General features: G+C 42.1%; 1 protein-coding gene across 8 annotated transcripts; it reads left to right on the top strand.

The window, feature by feature from the left end:
- The first annotated feature begins 30 nt into the window (after positions 1–30).
- On the top strand, positions 31–27502 carry CABYR (calcium binding tyrosine phosphorylation regulated). 8 transcript variants are annotated; one of them, XM_023543929.2, is made up of 5 exons: positions 31–136; positions 4260–4434; positions 4536–4589; positions 21068–22357; positions 24573–24683. In XM_023543929.2, exons 2-4 carry the CDS (start codon positions 4287–4289, stop codon positions 22339–22341), a joined length of 1476 nt encoding a protein of 491 aa, XP_023399697.2. In that variant the 5' UTR covers positions 31–136; positions 4260–4286; the 3' UTR covers positions 22342–22357; positions 24573–24683. The 8 variants fall into 8 exon arrangements, with proteins under 8 accessions (XP_023399697.2, XP_023399695.2, XP_023399696.2 ...); XM_023543927.2 differs by having other exon boundaries at positions 54–188; XM_023543928.2 differs by lacking the exon at positions 31–136 and adding an exon at positions 1354–1406.
- Positions 27503–27517: the final 15 nt, after the last annotated feature.

Below are 27517 nucleotides of genomic sequence, written 5' to 3'. Positions count from 1 at the left end.
TAGAGCAGCAAATGGGCAATGGGTTGAGAGGTCTTGGTTACATATTTTCACTGTCAATTTGCATTTCAGAGTGACTCAGACAAAATGATCATTGAAGAAATGAAGAAAGAGTAAAATCTTGCCTTCTGAGTTGCAGGTATTCTGCACTGTACCTAACAGCTATTAGGTGTTCAAGATCACTCACCAAGGTTAGTTAGGCTACAAGAGTATCTCCAATTCCAAATGTCACCATAAAAGGAGTCTCTAGTGCTTATGGGTTTTGGTTTTAGTGCTTATACTAAGGAGCCCTGGTGATGCAATGGTTAAGCCTTTGCTGCTAATCACATAATGGCACTCAGTAATAATTGTTAATTGAATGAATGAATTTCCTCAAAAAATGTGCATAGCATAGATGTAGGCTGGGGTGTGAATATTGCCTTTTATTGCAGAGTGCTCCAGAAGCACTTTCTTTCTGAATTAAAAATTGTTTTTCGTTTGCTTGCCAGGTGTATGATGCTATTTAACCGTTGATTTACTATTTTATTTTTCTTGTTGCTTGTCAAACATTTGAAGGTGGATTACAATGAAGGTTTCGAATGGGGTAAACACAATGATAGCATATTTAACGCCTCGCACAGACACATGAGCCTGGAAGGAGCAAACCAGAGTGGGTCTTGTTAAATGAGGCAGCGTCCCCTTAGTTTGGTAAAAGCCAGCTGAAGATACCTACGGTACTCCTTGATTTGCAATCTGTTGCTAAAGGTCTGATTCTGGGAGGGGGGGCGGGGAGAATCCTATAGCAGGTTTCAGGGATAGACCGATGCTGAGATACTGCAGGATCTTAGAGACAGGCGGGTGGGGGGGGGGCGGGGGGTTGGGCTTCAGAATTAATGCCAAGTTCTCATTCCATAGGCTAGTTCTTCAAGAGGAAACTGTTGCATAAAATTACTCATTCTCATTAGTGTTTGTTGTGCCCACTGTGGCAGAAATTATTCTGCGTAAAACTGACCCAAGAGAGTAACGAATTATGAGGGAGTGCGGGCAGAGACGGTGATGGCAATTAGGAGTACCATAAATCTATTTTCTTCCACACCAGCTCTTGTTTTAGATGAGCGACCAAAGATGGAAAGGCCATCGCCTTGACCTACTCCCCGACCCTTGGCAGTTTGGAAACGCCAGTTTCCCTGAGCCTGTTAGTATTCACCCGGAGTTCCAGCGTTTGTCCCTTTCGACTTCCCATTGGCTGCGACCGTTAAGGCCCCGCCTCCTCCCGTGGCCATCCCGAGCCTTCCACGAGAAGGCGGGGCTTTGTGACGCACGCACTGACGTCCCTAGCGGTATAAAAGGCCCGCTGGCCGCACCCTCTTAGGAGCCGCCAGCAAGGGGGCGTCGTGGAAGCACTCAAAAGCGTAGCCGGAAAGCAGAAGGCGAGTCTGGTGGAAAGGCCAGCCTTCGGCTCCGCGGGCACTTAAGCGCAGGGCGCGGGTGGGAGAGGTCGACAGTGCTGCAAGGGGCGGGGAGGGCGGAGAATGTCCCGAGTGGGAGGCCTGTGGGCGGGGCCCGGCCGACACCGGCGAGTGCGGCGACAGGACGGCTAGCGCCAGGGCGGGGATCGCGGGCGCCGGGGCCTCCGCGGGCCCGCCGTCTGCCTCTCCTGGACAAGTGGATGCCATATCGGTCACGGCCGCTCTGCCATGTCCACCTCCCTCTCCCCCAAACAAACCAAACCAAACGGCACGACGAGCTGAGACGTACAGCGGGGCCAGCACACGCCCGTTTTCAGGTCTTCAGGGAGCGAGTGGTGCGTGCCACTTACATTTTCTGTTGCTCTGAAGTCCCCGCCTGTCTCCTCAGCCGCACACAGCGTTTCTTCCCGAAGCATTACCCCTGTGGTGTTGGGAAAGCGAGAGCTTACAATTTGGGGGCGGGGGTGGAGGTGGGTAGGGAGGGGAGGTAAATTTTCTGTTAGTTTTTGACAAGTGTTCCTTAAAAGGAGAGATTTAGAGAGAATTGTTTAACTGTCACTTTTAAATATCCCTCAGTGTCAGAGTGCCCGTTGCTTTAGTTACGCTTGGTGTCACAGTATTTCTCAACTTGGATAGGACAGTTCTTTATATGGGGCTGCACTGTAGGGATGTTCAGCCTCCCTGGTTCTGGGGCACTATCCCAAAGCGGCTGGTGGAGGTGGAGTGGTGACCTACAGCCCTACTGAGAACGATTAGGACCTGTGGCTCACGGGTTGCCTGGTTCCTCTCCCAGCAGTTGGTAGCACCCATTGCTAATTGCCTACAGAAAGAGGGGTTTGTTAGCTCCGTCATCATGGCTGCTGGTAAGCCACTTTCAAAAGCTTGATCTGTATACTCACACTGGGGTGGAAGGGATATACTTGACGAAAAAATATGTATATAAAATACATATTTACATATATAAAAAAAAAAACCAAACCAAACCCAGTGCCGTGGAGTCGATTCCGACTCATGGTGACCCTATCATAAAAAAAAAAAAAAATAGTATGTATATATGTCATACACATATTATGTCATTATTGCCTACATTCCTCAGAATTTAACATGTGGACTAGCCAAAACTGTACTACTGTTTTTTTTTTTAAGATGGTTTAATTCAATAAAGGTCCTACTGAATGACACTCTGGCAGTAAATTTTCATTAAGGGACTCAATACACTTAATACAATTATATTCTCAAAGGGCTTGCTTTGGCCAACACTTATTTTTTTCTGACCTTTGGGAAGGTGAAATATGTTTTTAAATATTCAGCATTTTGCTATGACATATTCGTTGCTTTTTATTAGAGGTTGTACCCTTACATAATTGCTGTAACTAAACTGTGCCACTTGCCCCATGAAACTCATTACTGTATTTACTGTAGGGATGTTGTTGAGGACATGGTTCATTATATCACCACCATCCTCCTCTTTATGAGGACACATGGGAGAAATTTCTCCTGGGTCTCAGTGTACAGAATAGCTGTGATTCTCCCAAGCAACTCTTTTTTTTTTTTTTTTTTAATTCAGGAAATCTGAATCATTCAACCAATTGTTTCCTATTTTTGATGACTGCTTGATAACTCAGGGATGGATTTGACACCCATCTCTGTTAAAGTGAAGGAGTATTGCATTAGGGTTCTAACCTTACCTGTAGTATCATTCTATTTTTTCTAACATCATTTCTTCCTTACCACTGAACTGATTTTTATTTGAACTGGTTCTTTTGTTTCTTATGTATATTTATAATCTTTCTTAAATCATTATTCAGAATGAGACAGAATACACATACATATACTGACACACAGGGAGCTTAGGGTGGCAACCCCTGCAACTCTCAGGACTACAGACTGGGCTATCCAATACCCTTGCTACCACGTAAAAGCCAGCAAGGCAGGTGAAGGGAAAGAGAGGGAAAAATGGGGCAGAAATTAAGGGAGGATATGAGAAAGGAAGAAAGAGACGTACATGGTGGTGGTGGGGTATGATAAAAATAGCACCACAAATAACTTATATCTGATTAATGCTAAAAATTTAAAGCTAAGATATGCATACTTAAAGCTGAGCAATGTCAGGGGTATATTTAGAAATGAGGAAAGAAGAGGCTTTCTTGTAGAAATACTGTACTGTTTCCAGACCCATGTGGTTTACAAGGACTCAGTTTAGAAACATAAATTAGCTTCATTCATCTTTTTTGCAATGTTACTGGACAAAATATTCACTAATTTTTCAGAAACATGTTTTGTTTGGTTGATATTTTGTTTTTTGTTTTTAATATCATCCTGCGGTTCCTGGCAGGGCTTTTCCCTTGGATTTTTTTTGATAGTACTAGATCGTTCTTCTGCACATAGTAAGCTGTTGGTAGTGGGTTGGTTTGGTTTTTAACTACAATCAAGAATTAGCCCATTTTACCAGAATACCAAAAAGCCAAACCCATTGCCATGGAGTCAATTCCCACTCATAGCGACCCTACAGATCAGAGTTGAACTGCCCCCCATAGGGTTTCCAAAGTTGTAATCTTTACGGAAGCATCTTCCTCTTGAAGATGACGTGGCTGCTGGGTTCAAACTGCCGACCTTTCAGTGAGCAGCTAAGCACTTAACCACTGTACCACCAGGGCTGCTTTTTACCAGTATAAAAAAAAAAAAATACCTACAAATTAGAACTAAAGCTAATAATTTTAATAGGGAATAAATTTGTTCTTAGAAACTATAGTTTAACTCATAATATTTTAATAAACGAATGTGCTATTTATAAGATTTTTTTTTCTTTATTAGAGTTGAGATTACAGATATCCTGCCAAAATGATTTCTTCAAAGCCCAGACTTGTCGTGCCCTATGGCCTCAAGACTCTACTGGAGGGGGTTAGCAGAGCCGTTCTCAAAACCAATCCGGCAAACATCACCCAGTTCGCTGCAATTTATTTTAAAGAACTTATTTTGTTTCGAGAAGGTTTGTTACTGCTTGAGGTTATATATTTGTTGCTTTGAAAAAGAATTTTAAATTGTAAATTTTATGCATCTATATCTGGTTTTCTGCATTTATTCCTTCAGGAAACACTTCCATGGATATAAAAGAACTGGTTAAACAATTTCATCAGATTAAAGGTAAGAGTCACAAGTGATAGTTTTAATAATATTCTAGTTATAAATGATTGCATCATTACTAGCATAAATTCAAATTCAAGAAATATGCTCACAGATATTTTCTGTTTAAATAATCACAGTGATGCCTTATTTTATTATTAAGTTGGTTTTTTAAAAAAATCTGGGGCCTGGCAACTTCAGAGAATTCTAAATTTTTTTCTAAAGAAAAAAAAATAGGAAAAGCTCACCCTTTGCAAACTATGTGGCACAACAAATGTGCGTGAAGACCTAAAACAGTGTGTATAAACTATGACTTCAACCCTTTCCAGTAAGTCCCGTTCTTTAAGAAAATAGGGTGAACTTTAAGAGAATTGAATTTCTCAGATATGATGAGATATGTTACTTAGAAAAGTTGTATAAGGAAATGTTAAGACACCTTTTTTTTTTTTTTCTTGTGATGATTTAGCTGCAGTCCAGGCTGGAGGGCAGGAGATCAGTTAGGTGGTCTCTCTCTGACTCTTTCTGCTCCAGGAGAGTCTCTAGGTAGTGAAGAAATCAGTTTCCATTGAAAATGGTCTAGATAGTGTGACATAGTGCTATATATTTGTGTAGAAGAAAGTTGTGCTGTTAAGATTATGTGGCTATGTGTAAACGTCAATCTTATGTGAATATGGCAGCATGAAATGGAATTGACAGAGGAGCAGTGAAAAAGGGGAGAAATAAGAAAACGCAAAGTTTACATAATGGAAACCTGGGCAGGAAAAGAGGACATAATGGTCAAATTGTAGGGACAGGCACACGTGTCTAAAAGAATGTCAAGAAAATTTGGCAGAATTTTGTGGAGGAAGAGAGGAAACAAAGGTCATGGTCAGTGTGGGAAATAATTCTTTCTTCATTGGTTGACCAACATTTTTAAATAGGAAAAGAAAAGACAGGATTCAGTGAGCTGCCAGCCACTTTTATATTTTGCCAGTTTGGTGATATTAATAGATAACAGCCAAGGTAAGAAGAAATCAGGAATAAGACCTAGGAAAGTGTAACAATCATGTAAGTTTGCATTGGCAGTGAAAGCAGACACCCAAAACAGAAAGCAGGATTAAGAATAGCAAGGTCAGCATTTGAAGTGGCATGTGTTATTATCTAGTTGGGCTGCTTCCCTTCAGGGTCCTGATGGCATTCTCAGCTCACTATGGGAAAGAGGTCTGGGACTTGCTTACCATCAGCAGGATATACAGAAAAGTGCAAGAACATTAACCACGTGTGTTTGTCACCCAGCCCCCATGAGGCAGTCAAGGTTATTATGGCCTTTGTTCTTTACACAGGAGCTGTGGTTGAGAGGACTGTGCGTGTGCAGGCTAGCTATGTTTGAGAATGGTGATAAAGTCAGTGACTCTTTATGGTGGAAAGGTAACGAACTGGTAGTCTTTGAGGTTAAGTGATTTAACTATGAAGAATTTATCCGCCATCTAACTTAGTAAGTGGACTAAACTAATGTGGATATTGGTGCATCTAGATGAATGTCAGAGATCAGTTAACAGACTGAGTTACTGGAACAGCCATACTTTTGACTGAGGCAAAGGATTGGAGATGCTGCTGTTTTTTTCTTCCAATAACTAAAAATATCAACAAGATTGAAATAGCATACACATAATCCTGAAAGCAGGTTCACAGTATGACTGCAGAAACAGATTGCCCAGTGAAGGCTCTTTAGGCAATAGAGTAGAAATGAATGTTGTTCTCGTTTACTGAGGAGATGGGAAGGAAACATGAGGGTATGACCAGAAAATATAGAGTTCAGTGTCAGTGTCTAATGTCAGCTTAGCTCCTTTGTCTGTCAGCTGTATATTGTTATCCCAAATGGTTTCTTATTGGGCAGACACTATCCATTAACTTAGATCCTGGCAAAGGGACTGCACAAGTCTACCTGCATCCAGGAAAGCATTACTCAGGTCTAAAGAGGGACTATTTGGGAATATACAGGCACCGTAAGGTTCCTACTTGGTAGAGCATATCCTCCCCTGAGTGACATCTTCCTATCTTCCGACTGGTTTAATTCACCAACTGCCGTCCCTATGGGAGCTCAGTATATCTGACCGCATGTTTATTTAGTTCTCCTTAATGGAAATGTAGATACAACAGATAGCATCTTTGCCTTCCTCCAAATAGAACTTCTTTTATGTGGGTTCCAGTTTTCAATATGGATAACAACACCAGTAATGCTCTTTCTGTTGGTCCTAAGGATTGAGGATCTCCCAAGCTTTCAATGTAAGATGGGGAAATGAACGATTTGTTGAGGACAGAGTCAAGTGGCCCTTATTCTGGTCTTTCAGTCTCTTCAGCATGAGGCTGGACGAGTCTAAAGACAGCACCAGGTATTAGAATTCAGTGACATAAGAGCTGTTATCTCTAGTGCATTGGTCCCCACTCCTCTCCCACATGCCAAATATGAGCATGACAGACACAAGTGTTTCCCAAGAATCCCATGGGGATGCTGTATTCTACAAAAGTATTATCAAACAGGTGAGTTTGCTGCCTAGCAGCATTACCACCGTGTTGGCTATATGCATGGAAAACTTGGAGGTAAATGTATCTCCTTGCACATACCATTTGTTTTATTTGAACACGTCATTCTGCACTTTCTCTTAGAAAGAGCCCCATTTTTGGTGGGCCTCACTGTAGGGCCAATAGTGTTTATCTACTTCCCCAATGGCTTCAAAATTTCATGCAGAGTCAGGTAACAGAAGAGGAAGAAGGAAGAGAGCCAGACGTGGGAGCAGACTGTTTCACTTCTCTTTATGTCGTTACTCATCTTTTCTCCATTTTCCAGAGCCTGGGTCCCTGACTCTGTCAAGGGTATTGATTGTGGTATTTCACCCAAGTATGCCCCATTTTCAAAGCAGCCCATGCTGTGAAACTTTTTCTTGTTTTTCTTATTTTTTTCCTCTTATTTTTCTGCAGTTTGATTAAACAGATCATCACTATCTTATGAATAAATGAAAACTTTGCCTTTTCTCAATCTTCACAGGAGAATTTCTTCATTAATTCAAATGAACCTTTAATTGATTAAATTTTAGAAACTCAGGTGACATTTTAAAGCAAAAGAGTCATCCTTCTCTTAAGTCCCACCACTTAGTATATGCTAGTAAGGGAGAGAGAAAATGGAATTAATATTTTGGAGTAGCTCTTTTGTCCTAGGCACTTTTAACACATTTTGTCAATTAATTCAGACAACCTTATGAAGTAGGTGATCATTCCCATCTTATTGTAGATAAATCTGAGGCTGGGAATGATAAATAACTTTTCCAGGCTTGCAAACACTGAGTAATTAGCAGAGTTAGGATTTGTACTTCTGTCTTCCTGGTCCCATGGCCTGTATTCTTTCCACCATGGAGTAAGGAATGCATTCTAGGAGTCCTTTCAAAAAACCTTAGATTAATGAACTCAAGGAGTGAAGGGAGAGCCCTGTTTTCTTCATCACACTTTTCACTTCTTCCCCTGCCACCTTCTGGTGTGGAAGCTGAAACCCAGATTGTTCTAATTCTGATCTTTTCACCACTTTAGTGAAGAGGGCAGTGGTTTCTCTTTGAAAATGGCAAATGATGTCTCACTATCACCATCCTCCTAAGCCTAATTGGCTCCGGTTTCCCATTATCAGCCCTGTCTTGGATCCCAACAGAGGCAGAGCTAACAGATCCTGGACACCTTGGTTTGGCCATGTAATAGTAATTATGGTCATGAACTGCTGCTGATCACTGGGCGCAATTTCAATTCCTATGCAGCAACATTTTAAAAAAAAGTTTTTTTTTTTTTTTATGCAGCAACATAGCAGTATCATTAAATATCTTGAGTTATTTATTCATATTAAATAGTCTTGGTAAATATTATCTTGAGTCTTTTCATTTTTATGTCAAGTTCTATTCATATGCCTTATTTTTATACCTGGTTACACACACGTGACTATTCACTCTTACTTAAACAAACAAGAAAGGAAGATATCTTTTTAAGGCCTATCCATACTAAAGTTTGTGGTTAAATAATAATCCAACCTTTAGACCTCCGATGCTGCTCTGCACTTTCCTCAGCCTTTTTTTAAGTAAGGCTATTTTGATTCCCTGAACAGGGATGGGTATTGCACCCAACTGACTTTTTTGTTCCTTGAACGCTTGCATTTGCTGAAGCAAGGTTATAACCACTTATACCAAGGTAAGGATTTTATTAAGCTTAGAAAAGGTTTGAACGGTCACCTGGTGATGATGTTGGGAGGGGGCTTTAGGTCCTTCATGCTTTCCCATTGTGGTAAGATTAATCAATTGAGGAACAGTTCAGACTAAAGGAGGCCAAATAAATCATTGAGCAAATGGCATAGATAAGAATTGGGGTTAGAGTACCAGGCTAGGAGCCAGAAACTGAATCAGGATTAACTGCTGCCATCAAGTCAATTCCAACTCATAGTTATCCCACAGGACAGAGTAGAACTGCCTCCTAGGGTTTCCATGGAGCAGCTGGTGGATTTGAACTGCCAATCTTTTGGTTAGCAGCCAAGCTCTTAACCACTGTACCACTAGGGCTCCAAACCAAACCCATTGCCGTTGAGTCAATTCCGACTCCTGGCGACCCTGCAGGGTGGAGCAGAACTGCCCCATAGGGTTTCTGAGGCTGTAATCTTTATGGAAGCAGACGGCCACATCTTTCTCCGATGCAGTGGCTGCTGGGTTCCAACAGCCAACCTTTCTTTTAGCAGGGGGTGCTTTAACTATTGCAGCACCAGAGCTAGGAGGGAGTAATTGGGGCGGGGTTGGGAAGCAGATACGGCAAACCAGAAAAGCTAGGACAAGTATAAAGGAAAGTAAAACCAGCTGCCAATGAGGTCAGAGACACTAGAAGACATGGTGAAAGCGTGAAGGGAGAACATCTTGGTTTTAGTCTTACAGGCTGGGTATGTCACTTTGCTATCCAGAAATTTTAATAACTATTAGCCACAAATACAGACTCTTAAGTGGTATAGGGATTTTTTTTTTTTAAATATTAGTATACATTGATTCTAGATAAGCCCTAATTATTTCTGTTTTCTCTGTTGATATCTACCGATTGAAGCATGAATTTGCTTTAGGGGAAAGGCAAATATAGTCTGGAGCAAGGAAGTCATTACTCAGTCTGGAGTCACCAAAGTTCATAGCAAGAAATCTAATGCTCTGGAGTTTTGCAGGAGCCTGTTTTCATTAAGAGAGGAGATTTTCCTGAAATTTCTGGAGCTGAGTTTTTCATTTAAGAGCCAAAGCTATCAGAATCAAGATTTTACTTTTCATATAAGTCATAGAGGATGAAAACGGAAGACAGAATATAAGGTCAGTTCCTGCTTGGAGGGAAAGGAAAGTGGCAAGTCCTTGGTGACGGGGTGTGGTTCTTGGATGTGGGTACAGCTTAAAAAGGTGCCAGGTAAGATAGAAACTGGAAATAGGGAAGGTAGGTAGAATCTATGATTGGAATTCCCTATAACCTGAGCAGAAGGGTTGTTCTTTGCATTCCTGGATGTTGTCTAGAAGAATGTATGCCTGTCAGAGAAGTCGTGTGGTTAGCTCCGTGCTGCATTAACATGACATATGCCACGGTATTTTCAATCACGTCGTATGCATGTGAAAGCTGGACAGTGAGTAAGGAAGACCGAAGAGGAATTGATGCCTTTGAATTGTGGTGCTGGTGAAGAATATTGAATATGCCATGGACTGCCAAAAGAACGAACAAATCTGTCTTGGAAGGAGTACAACCAGAATGCTCCTTAGAAGCAAGGATGGCTAGACTGTGTCTCATATACTTTGGATGTGTTGTCAGGAGGGATCAGTCCCTGGAGAAGGACATCATGCTTGGTAGAGGGTCAGCAGAAAAGAGGAAGACCCTCAACGAGGTGGATTGACACAGTGGCTGCAACAGTGGGCTCAAGCATAACAACAATTGTAAGGATAGTGCAGGACCGGGCAGTGCTTCATTCTGTTATGCATAGGGTCGCTGTGGGTTGGAACTGACTCGATGGCACCTAACAAGAACAACAACATGCCACGTTCAACAAATACCTATGCTGTAATTGTCATATGTCAAGCATTTAACAAATATTTATTGAATGAAATAGTTTTATTGAAGCAATAAATTAGAAATAATGGAGAGTCATTTCTCGGATGAGCCTGAGATAATACTCCCGGTTTCCTGTGATCCGTGTCTGACCTGTAGTGGGTCCAGATGTTTCTGGGTTGTCTTGGAGTACTGACCAGCAAGTTCGGTGAAGGAGTCAGGATGGGAAAAGGTGAAGTGACTCACAGCCCCTAGCAGAGGCCTGTAGTATATAATGTTCAAGCCTGGAATAAAATAAAAATTGGCAGCCAGGCTTCATATGTTAAAGAGGACCAAATTAGGTAGGGAGTCTGCTAGTCCTTGAGTGGGGGTAACCAAACAGGCCATACTTGCCACAAAGTCAAAACACTTGAGTAGTGAATATAACAAGATTGGAGATCAATACCCAGAGACCAGGCAGTATTAGTTATGCCTCTGTCAGAGGTAATTGAGAACCAGTAGAGAAGAACAACATGTAGACTAGGGCCAGAGCTTACCCTAGCACCCAGATTCCTTCTTTAGGTGAGGGAGAACCACTGATAAAGGCAAGATACCCCAAAAGACTATGTCATTAACTAAAACAGACTTTTAAACTTAGAAGGGACAGATATTTTTATTTGATAAAGATCGAGTATATTCTCCCATTGGGCAGAAATGAGCATCTTATTGCAAGACGAGATCAGTTAAAGAAAGCAAACGTAAGATTTTTGGCATGTCCACGTCAGAGTATGTAAATTTTTTTTTTTTTTAAAAAAAAGAGCATGGCATGCAAAGCTTTCTGTAATCTGAGTCTAACCTACCTTTGCAATAAGTTCCTACCTCATACCCTCATGAACCAGACTAATTGGCATCTCCTAGAAAATACGGAGTAATTTCAAGTCACTTGATTTTGACTTATGCTGCTTCTCCCTCCAGGGGTTCCCCCTTCCACCTTTCAAATCCTACTTCTCCTCAAAGTGCAGTTATTCCATTTAACAAATATTTAAATTCCTACCAATTGTTAGACAGTGTAATTGGTGAAATTCAATGGAGGAGGAGGGACTTTAGTTTCAGCCATGATGGAGTAACATATTAGACTTACTCTGCCATTATAAACCATAAAAGCTGCAGGAATTATATGACACAAAGTCCAATGCCTGGTTTGGGAGAAGGTATTCACAGAAAGTCCTATATTCACCCTGGCTTTCTCCTTGAGGGAATTTTTCAAATTCTGGTGCACAAAAATAGAGCCTGAGCAGGGAGCAGAAGTATCACTGAGAAGAAAAAACAAAGGAACAGTGTCTGGGGCTGCCAATATGGCTAGGCTTTGAGGGACAGAGTACCAGATAGGTGGTATTTGTAGAGAAGGCACACCAAAAGTCTGTACAAAAATTCCCTTTGAGTCTTTGGCTAACTTACAAGCTGCTCATGTGTGGGGCAAGGACCCAGGAAGCTTAGCAGAGAAGAAATTCTGGAGGACTGAGAACTGAGCAAAGATTTGAGAGGTGGCAGAGTGCTGGGGAAGACTTTGGTGTTCAGGCCCAGCCAGAATGAAGAGACATTTATGAAGCCTTGAGCATTTAGTGGAGAATTCAGAAAGATTGCACCCTAGGAATGATGACAGTGTGCTAGGCCTAAGAACAAAAATGAAATATATCCACTTTAACAAAGCCTAAAACCAAGTCTCAAGGCAATCAAACAAAATCAACAGTATTTAGAAGAAAATGACACAGAGCCTGTACAAATGTATCATATTAATTTCTAGCACATAATTAAAAATTATTAGACATTCAAAGAAGGAGGAAGAAGTGACTAAGAATAAAGAGATAAACATTCACTATAAGCAGACCTAAAGATGATCCAGAAATTGGCATCATTACACAAAGACTGAAAAATAACTATGATTAATTTGTTCTGAAAAGATGGAAAAATGGATGAATAGATGAACTTCTGTAGAGTTAGAATCTGCAAAACAAGTGGTTATTGCATAACAGCCACATAAAAACTTATTGGATGGCTTTACTAACAGAAGACAAATTAGGAGAGTTAAAAAACGGGCGGGGAACATTGGTAATATGCATTATCCAAAATGAAGTAAAGAGAAAACAACAGGACAGAGTGTAGGAAACAAAAGGGGGACATGATCAAATATATGTGTAAGTAGAATTCTAGAACGAAGAGAGTAAATAGAAAAGAAGCCGTATTTGAAGAAATAATGGTTGAGAATTTTTCCAGTCTGATCAGAAGACATCAGCCTGCAAATTCAAGAAGTTCAGTGGATTCATAACAGGATAAACACAAAGCACATAAATACTTAAGCACATCATAATCAGTTTACTGAAAAACAAAGAGAAAGAGAAAATCATGAAAGCAGCCAGGGCAAAAGGGCACATTACTTTCAGGGAAGCAACAGTAAGACTAATAACTGATTTCTCAACAGAAACTACAGAAGCCAAAGGACAATTTAATGACATCTTCAAAGTTCTGAAAGCAAAAAACTGCCAATCTAGAGTGAATATATTGTTGTTGTTATTCTGACTCATGGCGACTCCAAGTGTGTAGAGGGTTTCCAAGGTTGTGACCTTTTGGAAGCAGAGCACCAGATTTCACTTTTGAGGTGTCTCTGGGTGGATTCGAACTGACAAACTTTCAGTTAGTAGTCCCGTCCTTAACCATTGGCACTACCCAGGGATACCGAATGAACGTATACCCAGTGAATTTATTTATTTTTAAAAGAAAGAAAAATAAATTCTCAGACCAAAGCTGAGAGAATCCATTGCCATCAGACTTGCTCTACAAGAAATACTTTTAAAGGAAGTTTATAAACAAACAAGGAATACAAAGGAACTTCCTAAATCTGGTAAGGTGCATGCACAAAAAACTTACAGCTATGCTTATACTCAATGGTGAATACTGAATGCTTTCCCCTTGAGATGGGGACCAGGGCAAAGATGTCTACTATGACACACATACACACAAAGGAAGAAATAAAACTAATTCATTCACAGCTGTAGAAAATCCAAACGAATTCTCTTCCTCTTCATAACCAATCCTAGATCCTGAATTTGTACCACAGAAGAGAAAGATGTATACCATATAGCCTAGATATTTTTGTGAACAGGAAGCTAAAAAATGACTAAAAACTTCACAATATCCTAAACCTTATAATGAATTCCACAAGCACCTAGTAGGGGAATGGGTATTGCAGAATTTATAGAATAAAGACAGGAAATGGGCACGGTATCTAAATAGCAGTAGATACCACAGTCCCCCTCTTTTCATGTTAGTTTACCACCTCTGATTTATAAGGGGGTTGGTGGCACAGTGGTTAAGTACTTGGCTGCTGACCAAAATGTTGGCAGTTTGAACCCACCAGCCCCTCCATGGGAGAAAGATGTGGCGGTATGCTTCCGTAAAGACTTACAGCCTTGGAAACCCTATGGGCAGCCCTACTCTGTCCTGTAGGGTCGGTATGAGTCAGAATCAACTCGACAGCAATGGGTTTGGTTTTTGGTTCCGATTTATGACCCATATCAGTTAGGAAAGCTTTCAGCTGCAAGTAATATAAAACTAATTAACAATAACTAAGAAAACAGGTATCTGGAAGTGGTGTTCATTCAGCATCAAGGATATAGACTCTCAGCTCTACTATTCTTAGCATGTTTGACGTGGCTCCATGCCATTGCTCCAGGTGTCACGCCCATGTTTAAGTCAGGAAGAAGTGGAAAGTAGTGGCACCGGTGACACTTGTTTCTTTTATTAAGTAGGGAAAACCGTTTCAAGAAGTCCCCTAGCAGACCACATTTCTGTCCTGTGGCCAAGGGAGGCTGATAAAATATCTGATAAAAGAGATCAGCATTGACACGGCTGGTTTAGATCTGTATTTCTCCACAAGTGCTCTGTTGGCATCTTGAACAGGGCGATTGTGTGGGACTGTCCCATGCATCGTGGGACATCTAGTATCCCTAGTCCTGGCTTCTAAATACCAATAGTGCTTCTCAGATACAGAGACAACCAAAAATGCTCCCCCCCCCCAACATTTACACTTTCTGGGGAGGGGCGACACTACTCCTATTTGAGAACCACTGGACCATTAATGGTGTATTACCTGGGCTCGGCATGTTGTTGTCCCAAACCTAATTAGGATTCCCTTAGCAAAAAGAAGGGAGGGGTGTCTGCCCTTTTACCCACCTTGCTTTAATTTTTTTGCCCTTAATTGGAGTTGGGAGACGGGAGGTTTGGGTATTATGTGGGGGGATGTGTGGGAGTGAGGGAGCACAGGGGTAGGGTAGGAGGGAAGATAGTGCGAGAGGGGACAGAAACAGACTCGGAGGAGACGGGGCAAGGGACAAGCGTTGTACTGCATTTGGTGCTGCTCCATATGGCCCAGAGAAGATAGCAAGGGGGGAGTAAAGGAAAGGGGCACAGCACGGAGGAATCACCTAGGATATACCTGATGGCTACTTTCCCCAGGGCCAGCGACTCCATCTTTTGCTTTCTGCCCTTGCAGGCAGAATTACTAGCCCCTTTCACACCTGCCTCTTCTCTTTTCCAAAACTGAACAATTACTTAAAAGCTGTTGTACCCCATGCATAGTTCAGTCACTGCACTGACCACATTGTCACATAATCACCCATTTATGTGCCTCTGTCCCTAATCAGAGTGCTCTTTAGGAGGTCTTGTCTTTGATTGCTCTTATCTGACACACAATAGAAATGCAGCTAATGATTGCTGAATGAAGAATGAGTGGAAGGGAGGGAGGGAGGCTGGAGAGGAAAGAAACAAACCATGCACTTTATAGTCTCTGATGGTCCTCATTCCAATCAGTTCAACACAGAATAGTTGGATTCCTCTTCTGTTCCACTTGAAGATGCCTTACATACATACTGCTGATTCTGAACTTCAGAGCACTTTACTGTGAGTTCCTGACCTCCAGTCCTCATACCTGACCCTTCTTTTCTCCTTTATACCCCGCTTCTTATTCTCTTCTTGTCTTTAACACCTTCCAGATTTCCCTTTCAGGACCAGAATATGCCTTTTTCCCAATGCTGTGTGGCATTTATGTCCCCCAGGACCCCAAGTCTCCACATGAGTTCTGCCTACTCTTAAAAATACTGTGTGCTTGGGGCTTTTTATCTTACTGGCTCCAAGAAAATCCAGATTCTGCATTGAATTTTAAAGTTAATCTGTTTGTCACTATTATACTTAAAGAATAAGTTTGTACAAGGAGGAATGCCTTTAGTTATGCTCCTAATTCTAAGAGTCTGCAGTTTTTTTGTTTAAGTTGAACCTGATCACTGAAGTCATAGTGGGTTAATCTTCATAAGGTTAATAAGTACTGTCAACCTATAGCAAACCTAGTTTACAACTTTAAGAAATACAGTTTTCAACAACAAGCATAATCTCAAGAGTACAAATCAGCAATCTTTGGAATTATTAAAACAGATCTCAGAACTCTAGAGAAAAGTTCTTTACCCTTCTTAATAAACAGATACCATCAGAAACCCAATATAGATTTAAGTTATGGTAACTAGTATGTACATAGGAGCCCTGGTGGTGCAGTGGTTAAGCATTCAGCTGCTAACCGAAAGGTTGGCAGTTTGAATCCATCAGCTGCCTCTTGGAAACCATATGGGGCAATTCCACTCTGTCCCGTAGGGTAACTGTAAGTTGGAATTGACTCAATAGCAGTGAGTTTTTGTTCTTTTTAGTCCGTACATATTTGCTAAATGTATTCTAAACCACGGTAAATGGTTAATCTGTAGTGCCTTGCATTTTCGTAAACACTTGTCACCTGCTTTTAAAGTTTAAAGCATCTGGTATCAACTTAATTTTTTTTAAATTACGAAATGAATCTATTCAAAAGAGTGTATAAATATGTGTGTGTGTGTGTGTGTATTATCTCCTGCATATTCTACCCAGTTTAGGAAACAGCCAATTTAAATTTCATCAGGGCTGAATCAAAGACATCCTGAGAGTTATAATTTTTGATACCACATTTTCAAAACTTTTCTATTCTACATTCCTTTTAAACTAAGTATTAATGTATCCCTTTTCCCCATTTATATGTACTTTACAGTTCATAGAACACTTTCAAATACATGATTTAATTTAATCTCCTCAAAAACTCCCTGAGGTCAGAATATAATCCCCATTTTACAGATGAGGGTGAAACTGAACACCTGACTGGGCCAGGCTCTTGCAGCTACTACATCACAGAGCAGCACTTGAAAACCAGCTCTTCTCACACACCTTTTTTACTATTTACTTCAGAAAACAGAATCACAAATTTCCTGATAAACTATTAATAATTCATAATTACATGGTGCCTCAACTTTCCAGAATGTTTGTATTTTAATAGGGGACCTCTAGAGACAAAACTGTTAAGCCTAAAGATTAATCTCCTAGATAAAATTTCAAGTGGAAGCCTGTGAGGGCAAGTGGGCATTTCCAGAGTTTCCTAAATCATACAGTGCCAGTGACATATCAAACAGGTCCCGAGCAAGCAGGTTAGGGATTACTGTAATCCCTCTCCAGTTGGTTAGGTTCTTGAAAATGCTCATGGTAAATAAATCAGTGGTTGAGGTATTTAAGACTTTATGGTGGAAAACAGGATTATGGGGCCCTTGAATGGGTGTATGGGAAGGTCAGTTTAGTCAGGAGTTGTTGGGTTTGGATTTTGTTGGTGCCTTGGTGGCATAGTGGTTAAGCGTTCAACCAAAAGGTCAACGGTTAAAACCCACCACAGGAGAAAGATGTGGCAGTCTTCTTCCCTAAGATTTTTTTTTTATTTTTTATACAGCCCTGGAAATGTTATGGTGCGGATCTACTCTGTCCTATAGGGTAGGTATGAGTCAGAATTGATTTTGACAGCAACGAGTTTTTATTATTATCTTCAGTGTACCAAAAAAAAACACAAAAAACAAACCAACCCATTGCCATCAAGTCAATTCCAACCCACAGTGACCCTATAGGACAGAGTAGAACAGCCCTATAGGGTTTCCAAGGAGCAGCTGGTAGATTGAAACTGCCAGCCTTCTGGTTAGCAGCCGTAGCTCTAAACCACTGCGCCATCGGGGCTCCTTCAGTATACCACAGGCCTCAAATTCCTCTAGCAGTGGGCTGTTGTTGCCTGGTGCTGAAGGTAGGGGCTAGGGTGCCAGAGGGTGTTTCTCAGCGTTTCTGCTCCTTCCTTCTCAGCTCTCAGCCAGCCCTGTAAGCCTGCACCAGGGGGGCTCTCTCCAAGCTCTTCCCCTTTTCGCCTACCTGCCTGCTAGGTGGCAGCCTGCTGTTGCTTGTTACTCAGTGTCAGGCTCCTGGTCAAGGCAGGGGAGTCTGTTGTTCTGGGACCTCTTCAGGTTTAGCCTGGCCCCGTGTACCTGAGCCTCAGGTGTGCAGCTTTCTCAGTGTTCCTGCCCTTTGTCCATGTGGCAGCTAAACTCTGCCTTGTGTCTGTGGTCTTTTGCTTCCATTCATACACAGGGTTTCCACTTTCTGCCCCAGAGGTAGGAGACCTCTGCTTGGTGTTCGTATAGGATCCTGGGCCCAAGCCCCACACTGCCTCCCCCACAGGGTAGCTGCCAGTCACCTCCTGCAGCCTGCCCCACTCAGGGGCTCTCTCTGGTCTTCTGGTTTACCCCCATCTTTCCTATGAGGCCCTTGGAATAGGGCTGGTGAGTTTCCCCTCAGGTGTGGAGCTCCAAGCTATCCCACATTTAGCCTTTTATTGTTGTGTGCCATTGAGTTGATTCCCACTTGTAGTGAGTCTCCATGGCAGAGCAGAACTGCCCCACTGGGTTTCCTAGGCTGTAATCTTTACAGGAGCAGATTGCCAGGCCTTTTCTCCCATGGAGCCACTGGTGAGTTCGAACTGCCAACCTTTCAGTTATCAGCCGAGTGCTTAAACATTGTGCCACCAGGGCTCCTTTAACAGTATGTTAAGATTTAGCTTTGTTGTTGTTAGGTGCTGTCGAGTCGGTTCCGACTCATAGTGACCCCCACGCACAACAGAACGAACACTGCCCGGTGCTGTGCCATCCTTAAAATCGTTAAGCTTGAGTCCACTGTTGCAGCCACTGTGTCTGTCCACCTTGTTGAGGGTCTTCCTCTTTTCCACTGACCCTGTACTTTACCAAGCATGATGTCCTTCTCCAGGGACTGATCCCTCCTGACAACACGTAAAGTATGTAAGTTGCAGTCTCGCCATCCTTGCTACTAAGGAGCATTCTGGTTTTATTTCTTCCAAGATGGATTTGTTCATTCTTTTGGCAGTCCATGCCAACACCACAATTCAAAGGCATCAATTCTCCAGTCTTCCTTATTCATTGTCCAGCTTTCACATGCATATGATGCAATTGAAAACACCATGGTGTGGGTCAGGCGCACATTAGTCTTCAAGGTGACATCTTTGCTCTTCAACACTTTAAAGAGGTCTTTTGCAGCAGATTTGCCCAGTGCAGTGCGTCTTTTGATTTCTTGACTGTCGCTTCCATGGGTGTTGATTGTGGATCCAAATAAAATGAAATCCTTGACAACTTGAATCTTTTCTCCATTTACCATGATGTTGCTTATTGGTCCAGTTGTGAGGATTTTTGTTTTCTTTACGTTGAGGTGTAATCCATACTGAAGGCTGTGGTCTTTGATCTTCATCAGTAAGTGCTTCAAGTCGTCACTTGCAGCAAGCAAGGTTGTCATCTGCATAACACAGGTTGTTAACGAGTCTTCCTTCATTAAGATATAGCTTACCAGCAGCTAATATGGTGGCAGCTGCTTCTTTCTGTGCTCTCCCACAGTTGAGACAGTTCTCCTGTCCCTTATCCCTTACAAGGCCAGGCTTCTCTTTGGAAATCTGGTTATTTGGTTGTCTTGTGACTTCAGCTGTATGATAGCTCAAGAAAATGTAATGATTTTATGGTTTATCTGGCATTTCCTCATTATAACGGAAGCAACATTTTTTTGCAACTTTTTCTTCCTAAGTATAAGAGTAACTCTCTCAAGGCTAGACTTATTTAAATAAAACTTTCCCTTATTCCTCCAGCCAGAGTAGCCTCTCTGTTCTCTGAACCTCCCATAGGTCTTTCTTAGTACGACCATTATGTACCTATACTTTTTACCTATACTTGTGTTATCTGTTTTGTTTCCCCTACTGAACTGTAAGCTATGTGAAGTCATGTCTTAATACTCTGTATATTCTCAGCAGTGCCTAGTATCCTGTTTTACACATAATGCAAGCAGTTGGTAACATGCATTGGATGGGTGAAAGGGCTTTGTGAAAAAGTGGATAAGGAAGTCCTGAGGAGGTGAATGGTTAGGAAAATGAGGTTATTGTTCTAAGCAGAGAGCGGTAAGAGTAGATGTGGCTTTCCTGTCTTTTGTTTAAAACTCTCATCCACATGTGAGGATTTGGTAGTGTCCATGCTCTAGAATTTAAATTAATTCAGCACTATTCTTGAGGGAGACACTGCAGGACACTGTTCTTTGGGAAGCAGCTGAACCTATGAAAACACCTCTTCCAATCAAGTTTTGACCGGACTCAAACACATTCTTGTAATGCAAATTCTACTTGTCCCGTGGATTTCACTATGATGTTAGGGAAATGCTTCCCTATGAGCAAGCAGATGTGGTTAGACAGGTGTGTAGGTGATAAACAGAATGCTGAGGCCAGAAAATGGTTTTCCAGCTCTGGGAGTTTCTGCGTCATCAGCTGTCTTGACTTTTCAAGCCATGAGAATTTTCCCCATACCCAAAGAGTCACTGAGTCCATACTTGTGGATCCAGAGATCTCTTTCTACTCTGCTTTCAATTTTGGCTGCATTAGCACACAGATGCCAGGGGCTATCACTTTTAGGTTAGAATATACGATGTACTCTAATGTCAAAAGATCCTAGGGCGCCCTAACTTAGCAATTAATGAAGATACGCTCTAGGTACCAATTTTCTTATAGTGAGGAATGCCTTTATTAATGTAATGGCTTCTGGTTCATTAATAAGTTATTTCACCAGCCGAAGATTATTGCCCACGTTGAAGAATTTGTTTTTTTTCCTTCTCCCAGTTTTGTTTGGAATTTTGGATCAGGAGCTTTGTCCATGGAGGTTTTCAGCTTCCTTATTTCTAGGCACAGAGTTAGGATCTTTTCCCTGGTGTTGACAGGCTTAGGATGCTACCTGCTGATTGGTTTGCCACAGTGCTTTGTAGTCGCCTGTTTGTATGGAAACCAACAGAGGGGGGAGGGTCTTTTGAGTGGATAAGGTCAGGAACGTTTCCTTACCCATGCTAAGTCACAGATACTGGGAAATAAAGCCAAAGTCTTATTATTTGTGTGTGTCTTGACATTTGAATGCTCATCCTACTGCTACTTTCTTTAAAATTCTTTCTTTGGGGAATCTATGCTGATTAACCCATCTGGCTGATGTTTTCAGTTGAGAAGTGGTCAGAAGGAACGATACAAGAGAAGAAACCAGAATGTGTAAAAGAGCCAGAAAGAGCGTCTGTAATTCCCCCAGAACCTACACGGAAGGAAAAGTCTACGGACACAGAGGAGGACAATATAGCCAAGCCACTATTCAGCAACAAAACCACCCAGTTTCCATCAGTGCATGCCGAACTCTCAGAGCACGTGGACGTACCTGAAATAGTTTCTGGTTCTTCTTCCAAACCGTCCACTCCTAAGGTTACCACCCCACCCTCATCACCATCTCCAGCAGCTGTCCCACCAGAGTTTGCCTATGTCCCAGCTGACCCAGCTCAGTTTGCTGCCCAGATGTTAGGTAAAATTTCATCTGTTCATTCTGATCAATCTGACATTTTAATGGTGGATGTGGCAACAAGTATGCCTGCTCTTCCCGAGGAGGTGCTGAGCTCAGAGGCTGTTGAAGATACGGTGGTGTCCCCTCTTGTGTGTTCTGGAGAGGTGGTAGCAATGCAGGTTCTGAGCCAAACATCTGTCCATGTAGATCTAGGTCCTAAACCCAAAGACGATAAGGCTGAACCATCAACGGCTTCCCCACTCCCCTTGCAGGATGAACAAGAACCTCCTGCTTATGATCAAGCTCCTGAGGTCGCTTTTCAGGCTGATATTGAGGTTACATCAACCCTTCATATATCATCTATATATAATGATGTGCCTGTGACTGAAGGAGTTTTTGTCGAGCAAATGCCAGAACAGATAGTTATCCCTTTTACTGATCAAGTTGCTTGTCTTAAAGAAAATGAGCAGTCACCACCAGTTAGTCCAAAACCTGTAGCAACCAAGACAGCCTCAGGCATGTCTGCAAAATCAGTAAATTCCGCAAAACTTGTGGTACAGTTGGAGGACGAAGAAAAACGTGCGTCCTCAGTACACTTGGAGGCAGAAGGAACAGTTCTGCTCTCTGACACCTCTTTGAAAGGTCTGCAAGAGGTGGCTGCACAACCCCTGCACGCAGAGGGCTCTGTCCAGTCAGTGGGTTCTGAGAAATCTCTGCACCTTGAAGTGGAGTTCAGTGCTGTAGTCCCTGACGATCCTGGGCAGGATGAGTCATGGGGACACTCTGCCCCCCTGGAGATGGAGGTCAAACCTGTGTTCTCTGGGGGATCTGCAAAAGATGTACGCTCAAGTACATCTGTAGAATCATCCAGTGGCTCCCCCAATCCTGTTCCAGAAGGTCTTAAAGAACCAGAAATCGAACCGGAAGGGGAAGCAGCACCTGAATAAGGTTTGATGGAGCCAGGTAAGAAAATGAGATTCTTATACAATTACAAATTGCATTTCAGGTGACATCTGTATTCCAGGTAACCATCTAGCTAGGGTCCCTTCAGATCAGATCAAAAGTCTTTATTTTCAATAATTTTTTAAATGCCAAACCTACTTAAATGCTTTGCTGTGTTTGAGATTTTACATTCATGAGGTGAGTGATCTTAAAGCGACATCCCCAGAGTTTGGTCATCTAGCACTTTTGTGCTATTCTTTTAGAGGCGTGTTGTAAAAAACACTAGAGCCTGTTGTCGGGTAAAAAAAAATAGCATAGTCATGCAGTCTAACCATTTTGTGCTCCTAGTACAAAACTGTGCTTAGGTGGTTTGAAATTTTTCACATGTGGATGTGAAGTCAAACTACAGCAGTGCATTTACATAGGTTGTGGCATTAACCTCCTCCACTTCTTAGGAAGAGGAGAAGGACAAAGAGAAATGGTGGTGTGTTTGACTGCTTTCGCGCTGAGGCAGGAGAGCTCTGCAACCAGGTTTGGGGAGCTGGGTCAAGCATGCATTTCCTGCCTGGGAGCTTCTGCAGCTGAGGGCGCAACGTCATAGCTGGATGGACAGAGGAAAGGTCAGGCTGAACCTCTGTCACACAGGGGACCAGGAACGGATGAGCAGCAGAAAGGATCGCCAGGCACTTGAGCAACAATGGTTACGGTTCGGATGATTGGCTTCCTTCCGTCAGTTTCCCTGACAAGTGCCCAAATCAAACTGCTTTCCTAGCTGCTGAACAACCACCACTGTTTTCCTGTGACACAGACGTGATCTGACCTCTCTCGATCTAATTATGAGACTTGGTCTGCTCACCCTCCTGCCCTGCCTAGGCAATTGCAGGAGCCCTTCTGTCTTTAGGGATGGATGGGGCATGCATAAGCCAATCTCCCCATTCCTCTTGCAGAAACACTCTCAACTTTGGCTCTTACCAGAGCCAGGATAATAAAGAAGTGTTACCAAAGCAGGTGTTCAGAAAAGATCAAATTCTGTCTGGCGGTGTGATGGGGATTCTGTACAGCTGAAAAGGCAGAGGGCAGCGTTGGGACGGTAGCATGTGGGACTGGTATTATACTTGTGGCTTAAGCAGCACTTCATACCAAGTCACTGTTTTCAAGTGCTTACCTTCCCTCCGGTAAAACAGTCAGTCTCCGCACCGAGAGGATGTTTAACACAGCTATTGAACAATCGCTTCTCTTTAAAAACCAGAGACTTGGCTTGTACATATTTTTTACTGAGCTTGAAGAAAGATCAACTCAAAGTATCTGGAGCTATTGAAAACATACCTGCTTAATCATGTGCATGGTGTTGTTTTCTTTTCTGGGAAGAAGGCCGCACCAGGGAGAGATGGCCCAGTGTTCCAAGGTGACATCAACACATTTGGACAAAGTGAAGGAGTAAAACTACTCCATCAGGCACTTCTTTCTTCTGGGACTAGTTCTCCAAGACAGTACTGTCTTCATTAGGCAGGTCAGACTTGACATTGTAGACTCCTCTATGTACGTAGATGGATGGCACTCCTAGATTTCTCTGTACTTTAATCTTAAGGAGCCCCTGGGAGGCCGGCCAGCCTTGTACTACCACCCAGGGCCTATGATTTCAAACCTTGCCTATAATAAGGGGTACTCTCTGGGGTGCTGGGTCCTAGATTATGTGGCAGTTGTGACAAATTAATGGGAGATAATGGTGCACCTGTAAAGGGCCAGAGATACTTGATTATGTGCACAAAAGATGACACCTAGTGCTGACTTTTACCAGTAAAGAAAACATCACTCTGTAGATGCATTAACCCCTTTTTCAATGGCTTAACATACCCTTCAGTTGATTTTTTTGTAAAGCCGGAAGTTTTGTTGACTGTCCATTTTCTCTCTGAGGACCCTGTAGAAGCCATGTCTATAAAGTTTAAGTGCCTGGGAACAGCAACTTAGAATAAGATTGCTTCTTCAGCCACAATTCTAGTGCTGCTGCCACTTGCTATCAGAGCAACACTGTTCTCGTTTTCCAGCTAGAGGGAATCTCTCTTCGTTCACATTACCAAACACAATTTACTTAGTCCTCTCTATAGCATGCTTTATGGCACATATAACTACAGATGTTTGTTTATATGTAAAAAAAATTTACAAAGACATTTTTGTGCATAGTGCCTGATACAGAGACCAAATCTTTAATGCCTGCAAATTTTTTTTTTTTTTATAGCGATAGCAGCAAGCGAAGCAGGACAACCACCACCATATTCTAACATGTGGACCCTTTATTGTCTAGCTGATATGAATCAACAAAGTCGCCCATCACCGCCACCTGCACCGGGGCCTTTTCCCCAGGCAACCCTCTATTTATCTAATCCTAAGGATCCACAGTTTCTGCAGCATCCACCGAAAGTTACTTCTCCAGCCTATGTGATGATGGACGACACCCAGAAGACCGGTGCCCCACCCTTTATTTTAGTAGGCTCAAACGTTCAGGAAGCGCAGGACTGGAGACCTCTTCCTGGACATGCTGTTGTTTCACAGTCAGATACCTTGAAGAGATATGCTGCAGTCCAAGTCCCCATTGCTGTTCCTGCAGATCAGAAATTCCAGAAACATACCCCAAATGCCCAGAATGCTAGTCCTCCTCCAAGTGGACAAGATGCCCCCCGACCACAAAGCCCGGTTTTTCTTTCTGTTGCTTTCCCAGTAGAAGATGTAGCCAAAAAAAGTTCAGGATCTGGTGACAAACGTACACCCTTTGGAAGTTACGGTATTGCTGGAGAAATTACCGTGACTACTGCCCATGTTCGCAGAGCAGAAACTTAAAACTGGTAGGTGAATTTTCCTACCATAATACGTGGCCCATAACATGCTTGAGTTTTCAGCATTTTGATTTGTTGATCTGGAGATTGAGATATTAAAAAAAAGTGAAATTGAATTGAGATAATATGCAGTGACCTGGGTATACTCTAATTTGACGTGGTTGTCTCTTCAGCTTCCTTCTCACCAATTTCTGAGAAATGCACAGCTGGTGCACTGCACCAGCATGACCTACACCAAGGATCTGGTGCTAATCTAAGAACACATCAGCCGGTCAACTCAGTCACCTTTGAATACCTGTTCTGTGCATTCTGGCAGAGGCTAAATGGGGATGGATTTAAGATAATAGTCTTATACGGGAACTGTGTCATCTAGTTGGCATGTTTAATGAGTGGGGAGAAGCACAGATAAGACCTGAAGGCTGGGACCCATGGGAGAGCAAGATAACAGTAAGGAAAACATGGAATTTACACCTTAGTAGGGGAGACAGACAAAAAGGTAAATTAGTGTGTGCATAAAGAAAAAAAGCCGGGTACTGCTATGGGCCCTCCTTTAATAGTTGCCATTAGATAGGGTATTCAGGCACGTTCTCAATGAGGGGATTTAAACAGATACCCGAGTATGAGAAGGAGCCAGACCTGAGAGCTTCCAGGAAGAGTCCTCTGGCAGGAAAGAGTTTCGTGAAGGTTTGGGAAACTGAAAATAGTCCCAAATGAGACGACTGGCTGGGTGGAGCTGGGGGAGAGTATATGTAAGATGAAACTGGAGAGGTTAAGAGGGACAAGGAGAGAGATTTGGACTTAAAGTTCAATGGGAAGCCAGTATTGTTTTAAACAGCAGAATGACATAATCAGATTCATGGATCAGAAGTCAAGCTGAGGCAGATAGCAGCGAGACAGGTTAGACGTACATAATACAAGTGTTAGACACTCGCACCAAGGAGTTCAGTTACTTAGAACAATTCGTTGTGCTTTCAAGTTCTGAACATTCCAGAGACTGACCAATGCCAGATTTCCTTCACAAGCGCAAGGTACTACAGTTGCTAGATTTAAGAACAGACAACTCTCAGTTATCAAAATGCCTTAGGGCTGTGTGCATTTATGCCATCTCCATATAGTAAACTACTTACTCATCCTCTTCAGGGACTTTTAGTGGAGCTCTCAAATGGCTGTTTTCAGCATGAAACGCTAGAATATTTTACTGTAAAAGCTCCGGTAATTAACCAGATTAGTTAAGAGCTTAGAAGAAAAGCAGAGGGGGTAGGCAGCTCTTGGATTTCTGACCTTCCATTCATTTCACCTGTTAATGTCTGCATTAAAGCTAAACAATTCAATGTTTGTTATTCCTAACAGATGCTGAAAACGACGCTGTCTAAGTCGACATTCAAGGTGGAGTCTACCCACCAAGCGTCATATTTCAATAAACTTCATGCAAGCATAAACCTTGTATTCTTGCTATTTTTCTTATAATTTAGAAGGTATACAAGCAACCTAATGCAAAGACCTTAAATCTTTTTAGACTTGTGAAGCAACAGCATTTTCCAACTCATATATGTTATGTTAAAAAAAAAAATTTAACCATTCCCATTCTAGCGGATCTAGTCACAAGTTTTCTGGCCAAGTGTTCCCACTTAATCACTCCCTAATTGGTATTCACACCAAATAAGTATAACAGTACCTCTCCACAATACTGTATCTACCCAGAGTGCATTGACCAAGTGCTAACTGCCTACTTAGTTGTCTGGTTATCTCTTTGGCCCTTAGGGACTTTGGTTATCTCTTCGGACCCTGGGGACTGAGGCACTAAAAGGACTTCTTTGTAAGAACAGTCTTGATAATTTAGGACAGTACTAAGTGGTAGCATTAGTGTACTAGGAATTTTAAAAGAAACCACACTTTTAGGAACATTCTAAAGCCTTTATTTAGCATTAGGTAGACTATTTCATTATAACACGTATTAACTTGAAGATAGAAATTAAAATAATTTACTGGCATCTACCTAAGGCCCTTTGGAGCAGTACCTCAGTCGGGTTTGTGTGAGTGGATCAATACCGTAAGATTAATGTACCCCAATTAAAGGGGGCCAAGCTACTGTACAGTAGGTCTCCATAGATCTTTTAAGTACACAGGTGCCTTGCAAACTTGAAAGGCACAAGACCTCAATATGGTTTGATACTTACATACATGAGTGCAACCTAATTCCTCTGTGGCCCCTTCCACTGGAAGTTGAAGCATTAAAAAGGTTTGTCATTATGTAGTGGTGATGATTAAAAGCTGTATTTCTAGGGCATTTTTGTGAATTGCTAGATTTTATTTTATACATATTTTCAATTCAAACATGTACAATTTAAAT

The sequence above is a fragment of the Loxodonta africana genome, chromosome 11 (assembly GCF_030014295.1).
Source record: "Loxodonta africana isolate mLoxAfr1 chromosome 11, mLoxAfr1.hap2, whole genome shotgun sequence".
Lineage (NCBI taxonomy): Eukaryota > Metazoa > Chordata > Mammalia > Proboscidea > Elephantidae > Loxodonta > Loxodonta africana.
This window is presented reverse-complemented; position numbering and strand designations above follow the sequence as displayed.

What these genes read in the sequence shown, in the direction of transcription:
- CABYR (XM_023543926.2), top strand. Translation starts at nt 4,287, where the DNA reads ATGATTTCTTCAAAGCCCAGACTTGTCGTGCCCTATGGCCTCAAGACT. An exon ending in ACTTATTTTGTTTCGAGAAG is followed by an intron (nt 4,435 to 4,535) that starts GTTTGTTACTGC and finishes TTATTCCTTCAG; the next exon opens with GAAACACTTCCATGGATATA. An exon ending in ACAATTTCATCAGATTAAAG is followed by an intron (nt 4,590 to 21,067) that starts GTAAGAGTCACA and finishes TGATGTTTTCAG; the next exon opens with TTGAGAAGTGGTCAGAAGGA.